At 47.1% G+C, this 14,101-nt stretch overlaps 1 protein-coding gene across 1 annotated transcript in view; it reads right to left on the bottom strand.

Moving 5' to 3' along the window:
- LOC109835186 overlaps positions 1 to 14,101 on the bottom strand; it is a 20,670-nt gene that overhangs the window by 358 nt on the left and 6,211 nt on the right. The window contains exons 3-4 of the mRNA XM_020403173.1: positions 12,383 to 12,698; positions 25 to 128 (exon numbers count right to left, since the gene is read on the bottom strand). Of these exons, the coding sequence (XP_020258762.1) occupies positions 25 to 128; positions 12,383 to 12,698 (420 nt within the window). The remainder of the gene's footprint in view (positions 1 to 24; positions 129 to 12,382; positions 12,699 to 14,101) is intronic.

Genomic DNA, 14,101 nt, shown 5'->3' with positions numbered 1-14,101 from the left:
GGCAGAAGGCTCGTTTGCCCCCACCTCCAGTTCGGGCAACTCTCCCAGCTCCACCTCGACTAGTCCCGACAACACAGCCTCAGCACAGATCCTATCCTCGAGCAGGGCCTCTTCCTCCACAGCAACAACTTTATCAGGAAGCACACATGCAACAACCTCAGCGACAGATGTTCATGATGTCAGCCATAGAAGCTGAGGCGAACGATCAAGTTATCACTGGTAAGAATTGTTCATCTTAGTCTTAATTGCATATGAATTTTCTTATTACATAATGATATTATGATAGGATTGTTTATGAATACTAAGTTAGTTGCATTACATCCTCCTATAATAGGCAATGTTCTTGTTTCTTCTGTTCCGGCTTTATCACTCTTTGATTCTGGAGCCTCCTATTGTTTCTTGTCTCGTCGATTTGCGAGTGCCCACTCTCTTCCTATAGCTTCTCCGACTACGGGCTAGAATATCAACACTGGTAGTGGCGTCTTAGTAGCATCCAGTGGTTATAAAGCATGTCATGTGGTTATCTGCGGGAGGGAACTCTTTGCAGACTTTCTGGTGATTGATTTGCCGAGTTTTGATGCAGTATTTGGGATGGATTGGTTGGGGTCATTCTTTGCCACCATTGATTGTCGTCATCGGAGCGTAGTATTCGAGATACCGGATCACCCAAGATTTGAGTTCACCAGTGGCAGCACATCGATCGGACCTGTAGAGTACAGAACTAGACCGAAGAAGGCGACGTTAGCTACGATGCAAGTGGAATCCGAGAAGCCAATTGTAGTTCGGGAATTTGAAGATGTGTTTCCCGATGATATTTACGGATTGCCACCGGATCGGGCAATTGAGTTTTCCATAGATTTGAAGCCTGGAGTTGCTCCGATCCTAAGACTCCTTATCGTATGCCCCCGACAGAGTTGGTCAAGCTTCGGACTTAGTTGGATGATCTTTTGCAGAGAGGCTTGATACGACCTAGTGTATCGGCCTGGGGAGTATCTGTGTTGCTTGTGGGGAAGAAGGATGGATCCAAGCGGATGTGCATCAACTACCGGGAGTTGAATGCGGTGACAGTGAAGAATAAGTATCCACTTCCCCGTATCGATGATATTTTCGATCAGTTGGGAGGATCGATAGTATTTTCTAAGCTAGATTTGCGGAGCGGGTATCACCAGGTGAAGGTTAAGGATTTTGATGTCCCCAAGACTACGTTCCGGACGAGATATGGACATTATGAATACTTAGTGATGCCGTTTGGTGTGACTAATGCGCCGACAACATTCATGAACCTGATGAATTTGGTATTCTATGATGTATTGGACAAGTTTGTGGAGGTCTTTATTGATGACATCTTGGTGTACTCTAAGAGTGAAGCAGAGCATGCAGAGCATTTGTGTAGGCTGTCTAAAAATCACAATGAATAGCTAACCCCTATCAAGCTCCGACAATGGAGGTCACAATCAGACGACTTCCTAATCACTGCATCCGCAACTCCACAATCGCCACAAACGCGACCTCACCTCTAAGATGATTGATCTTGATGGCTGCGACAACAGCATGACTAATATTATATTAGCAACTATTAGAGATGCTGATGAGCGGTGGGATGATTTCAGAAATAAAAGGTTGGACTCAGTTGGTGAGTTGCTTGGTAGAGAGCTGTGGGCAAATATTCATCTAAAAACACTATGGATGTTGATTCCCGTCAAATTCCAACAACGAATCTAGCTCCTACAACGAAAGCTACAGTCAAATAGCTTTCGCGCCAATAATCGAAACATACAATCAGATAGTTGGTTGGTAGAGAGCTATGGGCAAATATTCATCTTTAAAACACTATGGATGTTGATTCCCGTCTAGCTCCTACAACGAAAGCTACAATCAAATAGCTTACGGATCGGTGAATGAAAGTTACGAATGGAGGGCTTTTCACATAGATCGAGAAGAGTTACAATTCAACGACACTTCCGACAACGGATGAAACGAATGGAGGGCTTTTCACATAGATCGAGAAGAGTTACAATTCAACGACACTTCCGACAACGGATGAAAACTCTATTCAGCAGTCTTCACAATCTACAGTGAAAGTTACAATCTGACGATTTTCACACTCCACAACAGCTAAAGCCAGGATTACCGAACAACGGTCCTTGCAATGCACCACAGAAGAAGCTACAAGTCAACTAGCTCATTCTGAGACGCGGATGTCATCCCCGCGTCACCACTTTGGAAATGAAGGCGACCCCCGCGTCGCCAAGCCACAAGCCAAACGTGAGCGACCCTCGCGTTCATAGGGGTTCAATCAACACTGACCCCCGCGTTTCCAAGCAGGCAACAAGATAAACGCGAGCGACCCTCGCGTTCAATGGTGTTCAGCTAACACCCAACCTCGCGTCTCAATCCTAAGAAGCGAAGTTGGGTTCTGAACGCCAGATTGGGCGTTTGACTCGTTCAAACATGAGTCGAACGGTTCCAAAACCGTTTATCCCACGTTCTGAGGGATGTTCGCCCACGTAGGAGCGGATATAGGGGTCAGTTACAACCCCTTATCCCCCTATAAAAGCTCAACGAACCCAACAGAGCAAAATGTTGGATTTTTGGCATCAAAAGATCAAAACCGGACAGGTTGGAGATTTTCAGTTCTAAAAAGAGAAGAGTTAGCAAAGATCGGGGGGGGGGAGATCTCAACCACTCAGGTTTTGGCGATTCAACGGCATCAGCGAAATCCTTGGAGATATGATTTTTGAATCAAACTCAGAAGATCAAATTTGAGAGGATTCTTCAACAATAGAATAACAGCTTGATCATTAACCGAATTTTCGGTTCTAACAACTCTATGCACAGAGTTCTAACTCGTTCAGAGTTCTTAAACTCGTTGAAGAGTTACTTATAAAACTTTCCACAAAAGTTCATCGTTCCCACGAAATAGAAGACGGTCGGATCGTCAACGGAGAGCAATTTCGACGCGAGCAATCGAAGGAGGCATTCCATCGCTACCGAGAAGAACCCAGTTTTAAACAAAGGAGAGAATCAAATTCGTTCTCTCCTCTTTTGTAATCAAGTTGTAATCGAGATCAAAGGAATCCAAGTCAATTTTCTTTATTCTCTTCTTTGCAATTTTTCCAACAAACAAAAGATGGCGACTCTGCTGGGGACTAGCTTTTCCGATGAGGAAGTGCTGGCGCAGTCCGACGTCCACCTCATGGGGACGACTGTAGAAACTCTTGTCATAGAGTTTCATCAAGCTAAGTACGAGGAAGTCTTATCCTCAGGATCGCTTAGCCCCAAGGCTAAGCACGATGTCCACGAGACCTCCAAGAAGGTCAATTCTGTTGTCGAAGTGCCGAAGAAAGCCCTCTCCTTCGGCCAAGAACTCAAACTGGTTCTGCTGGCGGAAGATCCCATATCCGCGTCAACAAGACATTCTTTGGGCCACAAACGGCCTTTGGAGGAAACAGGCCCTGTGAACGTCGGCGACGTTGCTGCTAAGGCTTTGAAACAAGCCAAAAAGAATGCCGCTCGTCGACGGAGAAGATCCATACGACGAGCACACTTACGTGAGAGCCGAATGCTGACCCAACGCGAGGACCGCGTTTCTGAAAATCCAACCGAGCCTAGCGTTCCCAAAGGAGAACGTTCACTTCGCGGCAACGAGCCCGATTATGAGCCTCGGCTTATACAGCTGAAACGCGATCCTGAATAGCGCGTTGTTACTTCAAAACGCAGCCCTCAGATCAGAGCTGCCAAAACCAAACGCGACCCCCAGGGGCGCGTTCCAATAGAACATGGCTCTCAAGAGTCTATTTCACCACTTAAACGCGACCCTCAGGGGAGCGTTCAACTCAAACGCGACCCTCAGGGGAGCGTTCAACTCAAACGCGACCCTCAGGGGAGCGTTCAACTTAAACGCGACCCTCAGGGGAGCGTTCAACTTAAACGCGACCCTCAGGGGAGCGTTCAACTTAAACGGTTTCATCATTTAAACGTAGGCCTCGGCCTAACGTCTCCAAAGCTAAACGCGACCCTCGCGTTATCCTTCAAGAACGCGATCTTCAAGAGGTCCGTCAGGTTCAAAAAAGTCAGTGTGGCTTCAAAATCCACGTTCGACAAGAACCAATCTCACCTACCCAAGGGCAGGGGGTTCCATCTCCACCTCCAAGCCCGGGGAAAGTTTCCTCCCAAGTTCCTGATCTGCGGGAATTGTTGTCGAGAGGAAAATCAACAGCACAAGCAGCTCACTCATGTCAATGTGAGAGGCTTATCTCGGCAGTTCTGTCAGAATGCCCTTGTTGTGCATCCGCACCTCGGCAGTCCGTATTCGACAGATTGACGAACGTCGTTAGGCCTGCCAAACGACAACGCCGCTACAGGAAGAAGACAGCTGAAGCGGAGTACCCTCAGGTCACTATCAACATGATCGGTCAAGGGAAGGCCTCACATACTGATTCCGATGAGTCACAGAAGGGTCACTCCCCAACTGTTAGGGAAATTTGTGACCAATTCGAAGGAGTATATCAGAATACTCGGACCCGGACAGGAGCTATCCCTCCGGTTAACTATCAAAGATTGGCCAAGGGTGTTGTTTCCGACGATGAACATTCGGCAGTCGCTGAATCCCAATCTTCAAGTTTCGTTGTCGCACGCGGGGTCTCCGTTTACACAACAGGGAACCATGAAGACATAGCCAAAAGAGTGGACGAACATCATGTCATGCTCCAGGCACAGCAGGAGACACTTTTCCAATTAAAGGATATGATGGCCCAACTTATTGCTGAAAAAGGCCACAAACCTGAATCTTCCCGGAGAACAACTTCAAAGGGAAAGCAAAAAGCGACCGAACATTCGGATCGTGAGACTCATCAACTAGGATCCTCCTCAGAAGGTGAGAGGGAGATGGAAAAAGAACTGCACCCTCAATCCACCAAGGTGGACGAACTGGAGGCTCGCCTCAACGCAATCGCCAACCGAAGCGAGCTCCGCGAAGAGGGAGTAGTACAACCTTACCCTGCTGAGTGGGATACAGCTCCCTACCCACCAAAATTTAAGGCCCCTACCTTACAACCGTTCGATGGTACAGGATCGCCGAATCAGCACATTTACTACTTCAAATCCCAAACTGAAGATGTAGTAGCAAATGACGCCATCTTGACCAGACTATTCATCGGTACCCTTAAAGGTGTCGCTTTCGAATGGTTCATGAAACTGCCTGCTGGATCTATCCAGAAATGGGTAGACTTGGAAAGGCTATTCTTAGCCAGGTTCTTTGAGGAAGATACGGAAGTCTCAGTCCCAACTCTTCTCGCCACTAAGCAAAGGAAAGGAGAGTCCATCAAGGCCTATGTGGAGAGATTCCGCAGCATGGCATTACGATGCCCCTCAGGTATGACCCAATCAACTCTGGTTGAAACTTGCAGGCACAACCTGCAGACCCAGCTCCTTGCTCAAATGGGGGTGGCAGAATGTCGCTCCTGGAGACAACTAGTTTCACAAGGAGAACAAGCTGAGGAGATAGTGGCGCGTGTCAAAGCTGAAGAAGTGCCACAACCCAAGCCGCAGCAGCAACGCAATCAGCAAAATGCCCAGCGGTCTAAGGGAAAGGAGACTTTGACAGCCGATTACACGTGGGTACCACCACCCAATAAGCAAGGCAAGGCGCCAAATCAGCAAAGAGCGCCCAAGCAGTATTCGTTCAAAGAGGAGCATGTGGATACCTTATTCCAATTGCTTCGAAAGAACAACAAGCTGCAATTACCTGAGATCAGAAAGCCGGATGAAGCAGGGAAAGTGGATGACCCCAACTATTGTCGTTATAACAGATTCCTTGGGTCTTCAAAGATATCTTGCAGAATTTGGTGAATGCTAATGTACTTACCTTGAAGCCAGAGCAGAAGACCGTATTAACTAATATGATAGCGGTCCAATTCGGTGACTTTCCCCCGGTGGTAACGGCGAACGGCGTCGTCCCCATTCGCAAGGGAGAAATGCGTTTGAAGAATGCTGACCCGCATAGTCAGAAGGACAGGGGGTTGGTGCCCCTCACTACCCCAAAAGGGGAAATCATGCGGGTCCACCCTGACCTGCTAGGAGATCAACAGTGGACGAGCACCTCGTCTAGAAAGAGGGGAGGCAAGGCTAAGTCTTCTAACATGATTAGCCCCTCCATTACTGAAAATGATGACCACCTCAAACCTCTTACCGATTCAGAAGAGGAGAGGATTGTCCTAGCAGCATACCCAGAAGGCAATCCTGGCACTCGGTCAGGAAAAGCTTACTTGAGGGATTACGGCCAGAATGCTCCAGAAGCTGAAGAACAGCCCCAAGACACTGGGGGTTCTGCCCCGAAAAAGCCAGTTGACAAAGGAAAGCAGAAGGAGCTCCGATTCAACAAAAATCTCCACCAAGAATCCGGAGAGTCGAATGCTCCCTTCCAATTCAACGTCATGGTACAGTTGGCCAACATACCGGCCAGAATTACTTTATACGAGCTCCTAAGGTTGTCCGGATCCACCAAGGAGGCTCTAATTGAAGCTTTGAAGAATACGGAGAGCTTCATTACTCAAGTAACTCCGACTCCCGAAGCTTCTGAAGATCAACTTTGTCTGCAATGCCTACAAGCAGCGCGAAGTCTACCATGCATATCATTCACTCAGGAAGATATGCAAGTCAAACACGAACACGACCGACCACTATACTACACAGGGTATATCGGATCCTCCGAAATCAGTCGTGTTCAAGTTGACCCGGGCTCAGCGCTTAGCATCATGCCCTACAGGGTCATGCAGGTCCTAGGGATTCCTATGCACCGGCTGCACACCACCCAGACTACTATCTTCGGGTTCAATGCAAACAGTACCCGACCCCTGGGAAAGATTAAACTCAGATGCCAGATCGGAGATCTCAAGTCTGAGGTAGCATGCTACATCATAGATGCGGACACGTCCTACAACCTTTTGCTAGGACGACCATGGATACATGCAAACCGCATTGTCCCATCTACTTTGCATCAGGTTATGAAGTACGCCAATGACAAGGGCGAAGTCAGAACCTTGATCGCAGAGAAATACCCCTTCCGAGGAGTAGAAAACTTCCACACCGACTCCGTCTTCTATTTGGAATCCCAAGAGAAAGAAGATGTGGACAGCGGTAATGAAGCTGACATCGAGCCAGACCCCGATGAAGATTGTCCTTGGGAGTTAAACTTTGATGTAATGGGTCAGGGTGAGAGTAATAATGATGTACCGAGTGGGGGCGAGTGGTGCATTAATGAAGATTTCATTTTAGCGTACTTGTCTGATGTCTCTCCTAAAAATGAACGAATAGAGAATGATTCTAGTGCAGGTACCAACCCATGGCACGTACTGTGCACCGAGGCGTCACTCACCTTACCAATCCAGTCATCTTTCGCTTCGGATGAAGAAGTGGAGGATGCACAGAAGGCTTTCTTCAAAGTCCCATCCAAAAGGAGAGGGCAGAAGCCGATCTGTTTTGGTAAAGTCAAACCCGAACAACTCAAACGAGCAAGTTCGGAGGAAGACGACGGAGTTCCCCAATTCCATTACCATGAACCCAATTCTAAATACTTAATGAAACGAATGGGGTATAATTTTAATGAGAAACAGGGCCTGAACTTCGGGAAAGGAAGACGAACACCGATCCAGATGTCTCTCACTCCTGAAGGAAAACCTCCGGATTATTATCAAAAAACCGGAAGGGGCGTGGGTTACGTCACACCTCCCCCCGCCTCGGAAAACGAAATCAGTAATTACTCACGTCATGACCGATCATCCGGAATATCGTCATACGAATCCGACGTCAGCGTTGGACCCTTCTTTAAAAACTTGACTGTGAACATGGTTTCAACTAGTCATCCAGATGAAGATGCAGGGGGTGACGAGGAATTATTAGAATCGACCGATGATCCTTGGATCAAGCGTCTCAATATCCTGTGGGATATGCGTTTCGAACAACGCGAACCGCCCACTGAAGATAAAGTAATCCAGGTCAACATGGGAGATGAACATGATCCTAAGCCCATATTCATAGCTGAAGACTTGTCATCATCCGAAAAAGAAGACCTTATATCTCTCATCCGAGAATATATAGATGTCTATGCTTAGAACTACGAAGATATGCCCGGCCTTGACCCGAAGGTTGCCATGCACCGTCTCAACATTGATCCGGACGCAAAACCCGTTAAATAACAACAACACAGGTTTCGTCCAGAGATCATGGAATCAATTGAGTCAGAAGTTAAAAAGCTTATAGACTCAGGTTTCGTTAGGGAAGAACAACACCCTGACTGGGTGGCCAACATTGTTCCAGTTCCCAAGAAGAACGGTAAGGTCCGGATATGCATTGATTTCCGCGATCTTAACACAGCCTGTCCAAAAGACGAGTTTCCTCTTCCTATCACCGATGTCATGATCGACAATACTTGCGGATATGAAAGGATGTCTTTTATGGATGGATTCTCCGGGTACAATCAGATCAAGATGCACCCGGACGATGAAAAACATACTGCTTTTAGAACACCACTGGGGGTGTATTGCTATACAGTGATGCCCTTCGGCCTGAAAAATGCAGGTGCGACTTATCAACGTGCAATGAACACGATTTTTCACGAACACCTACGAAAGAAGATCGAGTGCTACGTTGATGACATAGCAGTAAAAAGCCAATGCAAAGGCGATCATCTTACAGATCTGAAGACAATGTTCGAGATCATGCGAGCACATCAGCTGAAGATGAATCCGACAAAATCATTCCTCAGAGTTTCAAGTGGGAAATTCCTGGGATTTATCGTTACTTCTAAGGGAATCTCTCTTGACCCAGAAAAAGTACGTGCCATCCAAGACATGCCACCTCCTAAGAATCTCAAAGAGCTCAGAGGTTTGCAAGGCAGACTGGCCTACATTTAAAGATTCATATCTAATCTTTCAGGGCGCTGCCAACCTTTCTCTAAGCTCATGAAGAAAGGAATATCCTTTGTTTGGGATGCAGAGTGTCAAAGAGCATTCGAGGAGATTAAGAGATATCTAACTCAACCGCCAGTTCTCGTGGCCCCGATATCGGGAAAACCATTCCTGTTATATGTGAGAGCCATGGATCATTCCCTTGGAGCTTTGTTGGCCCAGAACAACGATCAGGGTCAAGAACAAGCCATCTATTACCTGAGCCGGACTATGATGGGAGCCGAACATCGGTACAATCCGGTCGAAAAAGAATGTCTCGCTTTGGTATTCGCAATTCAAAAGATGCGACATTACCTAGTTGGACAGACAATTCACGTCATCTCCAAAGTGAATCCCTTGAGAGTGCTGATGACGAAACCATCATCTCTGAATTGCCGACTTGCAAAATGGGCCATTCTCTTGTCACAGTATGACATGCAGTTCATGCCCCAAAAGGCGGTCAAGGGTCAAGCACTGGCCGACTTCTTAGCCGATCATCCAGTATCGGAAGCATCTAAGTTGTATGAAGAATTACCCGACGAAGTCGCCGAAGCTTGCGCTACTCAAGAAGCTACGCAAGTGTGGAAATTATTCTTCGACGGTGCGTCCAGAGCAAATCCTCATGGAGCAATCACCGCGGGAGTAGGAGTAGTATTAATCTCTCCGAACGGCCACATAGTCCCAAGAGGATTTTCCCTAATCGAACCCTGCACCAACAATGTAGCCGAGTATAATGCTCTGCTATTAGAAATGCAGTTTGCTGAAGAACTTAATATTCAGCACCTCGAGGCCTATGGTGATTCTCAACTCATCGTTAATCAAGTCCGAGGAGAATACGAAGTACGGCATGAAGATTTGATCCCGTATTACTTCGCAGTGCTAGAGCAAGCTCAAAAGTTCGAAGGTTTCTTCATCGAATATATACCACGAGCTCAGAATGCTTATGCAGATGCTCTAGCCTCCTTGGCAACCTCATTAGCGTTGCCACCGAAGACTGAAACAACGATTCCAGTCGCAGGACGGAAACTATACTTTTCTAAAATTCCTACAGAAGAAAACTCAGACGAGACACCGTCAGGGGAAGTCTGTACAACTTCTATGGAGTTTGAATCCAGGGATTGGCGATTCCCGTACATCGAGTATGCAGTGTATGGAATTCTGCCAGAAGATCCTAAAGAAGCGGCCTCTATCAAACGAAAGGCCCTCCGATTCTATTATGACGCAGTCTCTCAAGTCCTGTATCGTAAATCACACGATGGAGTTTTGCTTCGATGTCTCTCTCGGAAAGAAGCAAAAGAGGCCCTCAAGGAAGCTCACGGTGGAATGTGCGGAGCTCATCAGCCCGGAGCTAAGTTAGGAGATCGCCTCCGACGCATCGGCTATTATTGGGCGAAGATGTTTTCAGACGCGGTTGACTATGCTAAACGCTGTCACGCGTGCCAAATTCATGGGGACTTCATCCACCAAGCACCAGGAAACTTACACCCCACATCAGCGACTTGGCCATTCGAAATGTGGGGTATGGATATCGTCGGACCGATTTCCCCTCCGACATCCAAGGGACACCGGTTCATCCTAGCCGTAACCGACTATTTCTCCAAATGGGCGGAGGCAATCCCGTTGAAAGAAGTCAAGACTTCAAACGTAATCAAGTTCATCAAGCATCACGTTGTCTACCGTTTTGGAGTCCCGAGGCGAATAGTTCACGATAATGGGACACAATTCGTCGGCCTTGGGTTCCACAGATTCTGTGACAAATTTAGAATCCAAAGTGTCGCATCCACGGCATATTATCCACCAGCAAATGGTCTTGCAGAAGCTTTTAACAAAACCATAGTGAAACTTCTCAAAAAGTTTGTTTCTAAAAGCCGGCGTGATTGGGATGAAAGACTGGGTGAATGTCTTTGGGCTTACCGCACTACAGTAAGGACCCGGATCTTCAAGAAAGGCGATCTAGTGTTGGCCAACAGACGACCCATGGTGATGACACACAAAACCAAAGGGAAGTTCAATCCTAAATGGGAAGGGCCCTTCGTAATAGAATCAGTCTATTCGAACGGAGCATACCGCCTCATCAATCAAGAAGGAGACAGGCTCATGATGCCAATTAATGGGAAGTTTCTTAAGAGATACTTCCCGTAAATCATGTAGCCCCCTAAACCCCAACCAAATCAGGCTGGGGGTTGCCTATTCATAGTGTAATTCTATCTTGTATTTCGTCATGTTAACACTACACCTCTGACGATTGTAATTTGATGGAATTATTCTAAATAAATAATAAAGGGAATTTCGATAGCATTTGCATTATTTTCTATTGTCTTGAACCAGATTTCAATAAAAAGAGACGATAAAGAGCAAAAGTGGATATCGTTTTCATTCAATGTTGTTAATCTAAACACAAAATGATGACAAACAAAATGAAAACAATACAAAATTCCTTAATCCAGAACAGGTCAAGAGCTAAACATCAGGCTTCATTAACTTGAGGGTTTTTAGCCTAGACTTGAAGGCAGAGAGTTTCTCTCAGTGGGCCGCTCGGACTTGTCCCTCGATCTCCTTTCTGAGTTCTGCTTCAATAGGAAGGGTAGCAACAATGCCCTTACGAGTCTGCTCAGCTGCGTGGAGTGTACGGCAAAATTTCGTATAAATTTGGCCACTTTTATGCTCAAGCTCTTTCCTGACATCCTCATAGTGGGCCAATTGGGCTTTCTTCTGGTCCAACTCGGCTTCTAATCGAGCGATAGTCTCTTCGATACCGCGGATATCAGAAGCAACACGTTTGATTTTAGCATATGCTTTAGAGTGTCGCTTCCTTAAAGCTGATATGCGGGCCTTTTTATCAGACAGGTCCTTGCGAAGAGCCCCTGGGTGATGCGCCCTCGAGATTATCGCCAAGGAAAGAGCCGGCTCTACTTTAGAATCTAAATTGGTGCGCTGTAGCTCCCTGAAAGCTACTAATTCTATCATCAAAAGAGTGATTCCCCCTTGGCAGTGTTCAGTCCAGGATGCATCCCCTTTAGCTTTGATGTCGTCCAAACATTGATTCAAGATGGATTCACAATCTTCAAGAGAAGCCCCCTCAACACTGACCATATTAATAATTGTTTGCATCTAACGTTCCAGTTCATCAATTGATTTCTTCAGAGCCCTTGAGCGTGGAGGAGGAAGAGTTGGATAGATTGGATCCGTATGATCATCCTGAACAAGTGTTGGAGCAACTTCAGAAGAAGGGCCCTCTCCAGCCCTATCGTCCTCAGGAACCGAGGGGATCGATTGGGGCATTTCGTCCTCTCCGTCAGTAAAACGCTCAACGAGCGCAGACTTCATCGCATCCCCCATTAATTTGGCCCTCTTGGAATTCTTGGCCATGACAGGTATCCGCTTACGAATTCTCCTGTCATACTCACCTTGCTCAGCAGCAGAAAGAGCCTTCTTACCCGATCTTAAAGAACGAGGTTTAGGAGCAGGCTCTTCTGCAGGAATCTCCTCAGTTGTCTTATCTTCGGGAGAATCGGCAATTGGTTTTCCCTTTTCGATCCCCATAGGAACCTCTCCTTCAGAAGGTTCTATGGTGGGCAAGTTTTGAGGAGCTTCAACGGCTCCGATCTCTTCCTGTTCACAAGATAGGTACTCTTCCATCCCTGGCAGACGAGTACTCGCAGAACCACTCCGTGAACGGTACAATTCCCGAATCTCGTTTATACATGAAGTATAAACGTCATATTTCGGAATCCGAGAAGCTTCAACAAACCACTGGCGGAAATCCATAACAGTAGAGCAGCCGGGTGGTGAATGGGGTAAAGTGAATTGCGCATGGGTTCCTCCGGCGGAGAAGAAGTACCATGCGCGAGCTCCTTCGTACAAATTCCCAATCTGAGCTAGCGCCGGGTTAGGATTGCCAACATAGAGTTGGTCGTATCCAAACTGTCTAGCGAACCGAGAAGGCATGTAAGGCTCAATTACGCACTTCTCCCGCGAGCGATAGACCAGGTAGCCCAACCTGATCATGAGAAGCCAGCTGAATGTACCCTCTTCCAAAGAAGATGAGCCTTCAAAAAGCAAGTCTATGAAACGGGCATCCTCCACATCAGCTCCGTCAAAGTTAGGAGCACAGCAGAAAACCCGGTAATTATCTTCCCGGGATAGAAGCTGTCGAGCCCTTACTATATAGGAACTAGTCCACGTGGCCGACTCCAGTCTCTGTACGAAGGGAGTATAAGCATCACCCCCCTCAGGCGCCCCTGTCATCAAAGAAGGGCAATGCAACACGAACCAGGCCACTAAATATGTATATGGCATTGGTACACGTGGTTGAGGAGCCTTCCCAGCTTTCTTCTTAGTAGCTTTGACTCCCGAAGCACTGAGAAGTTCTGAAGTCAATACCCTCAGGCCGTTCTGGATACAGCCAACCATAGCAGTAAGGAGACTCACAGGTCTACCATGCGCTAGCAAAACAGCTGGGTATACGACCTCAGCTAATATCGCCTCTATCGGTCTTGACGGTACTACGCACCGCTTCAACCAAATCATGAAGAAGCCTGCAAGTAGAGCCGTGTCAGAGATAGGAACGTGGCTTGGTAGTGGAAACTTTCAAATTCGACACCAGCTTCAAAATCATCCTCGGCATGCTCTGTCTTATAAGTAGCACCAGGAGCCTTAATCCGAGCCTTGACGTCCTTAAGTGAAACAACTGCTACATCTTTCCGGTTTAAGTTTTGAAAGAGGTAGTCTGCCCATGTGGTATGCATAATGCCCCCTCCACGCATCCCAAAGACTTGGGCACATATGTGGAAGTGGCACATCAATTCCCAGAAAGTAGCGTAAATTTCCGGGTACACCACCTTCAGTAAGGAAAGCTCCTCCGTGGTAGGGATAAACTCCTCGTAGGGCATTTTTCCAAGCGACAGCTCCGACACTGCCTGCATCTCATGAAGAGCAAAACCTAACTCTCCAGTAGGCGTGAAGAATGTGCAGCTGTCAGGGTTATATTTCTCCAACATAGCGAAGAAATTATGAAGACTCTGCACGACTCCCCGTCGTGTAGCTAACACAGGAACTGTGAGACCCGATTGAGCGAGCGAGTCCTTAAGCTCTTCAAGAACAAAGTCAACCATTCGGGTCCACCAACCTCCTTCTCCGGAACAGATCCATCCAGG

This window comes from Asparagus officinalis, chromosome 3, assembly GCF_001876935.1.
Source record: "Asparagus officinalis chromosome 3, Aspof.V1, whole genome shotgun sequence".
Classification (NCBI taxonomy): domain Eukaryota; kingdom Viridiplantae; phylum Streptophyta; class Magnoliopsida; order Asparagales; family Asparagaceae; genus Asparagus; species Asparagus officinalis.
This window is presented reverse-complemented; position numbering and strand designations above follow the sequence as displayed.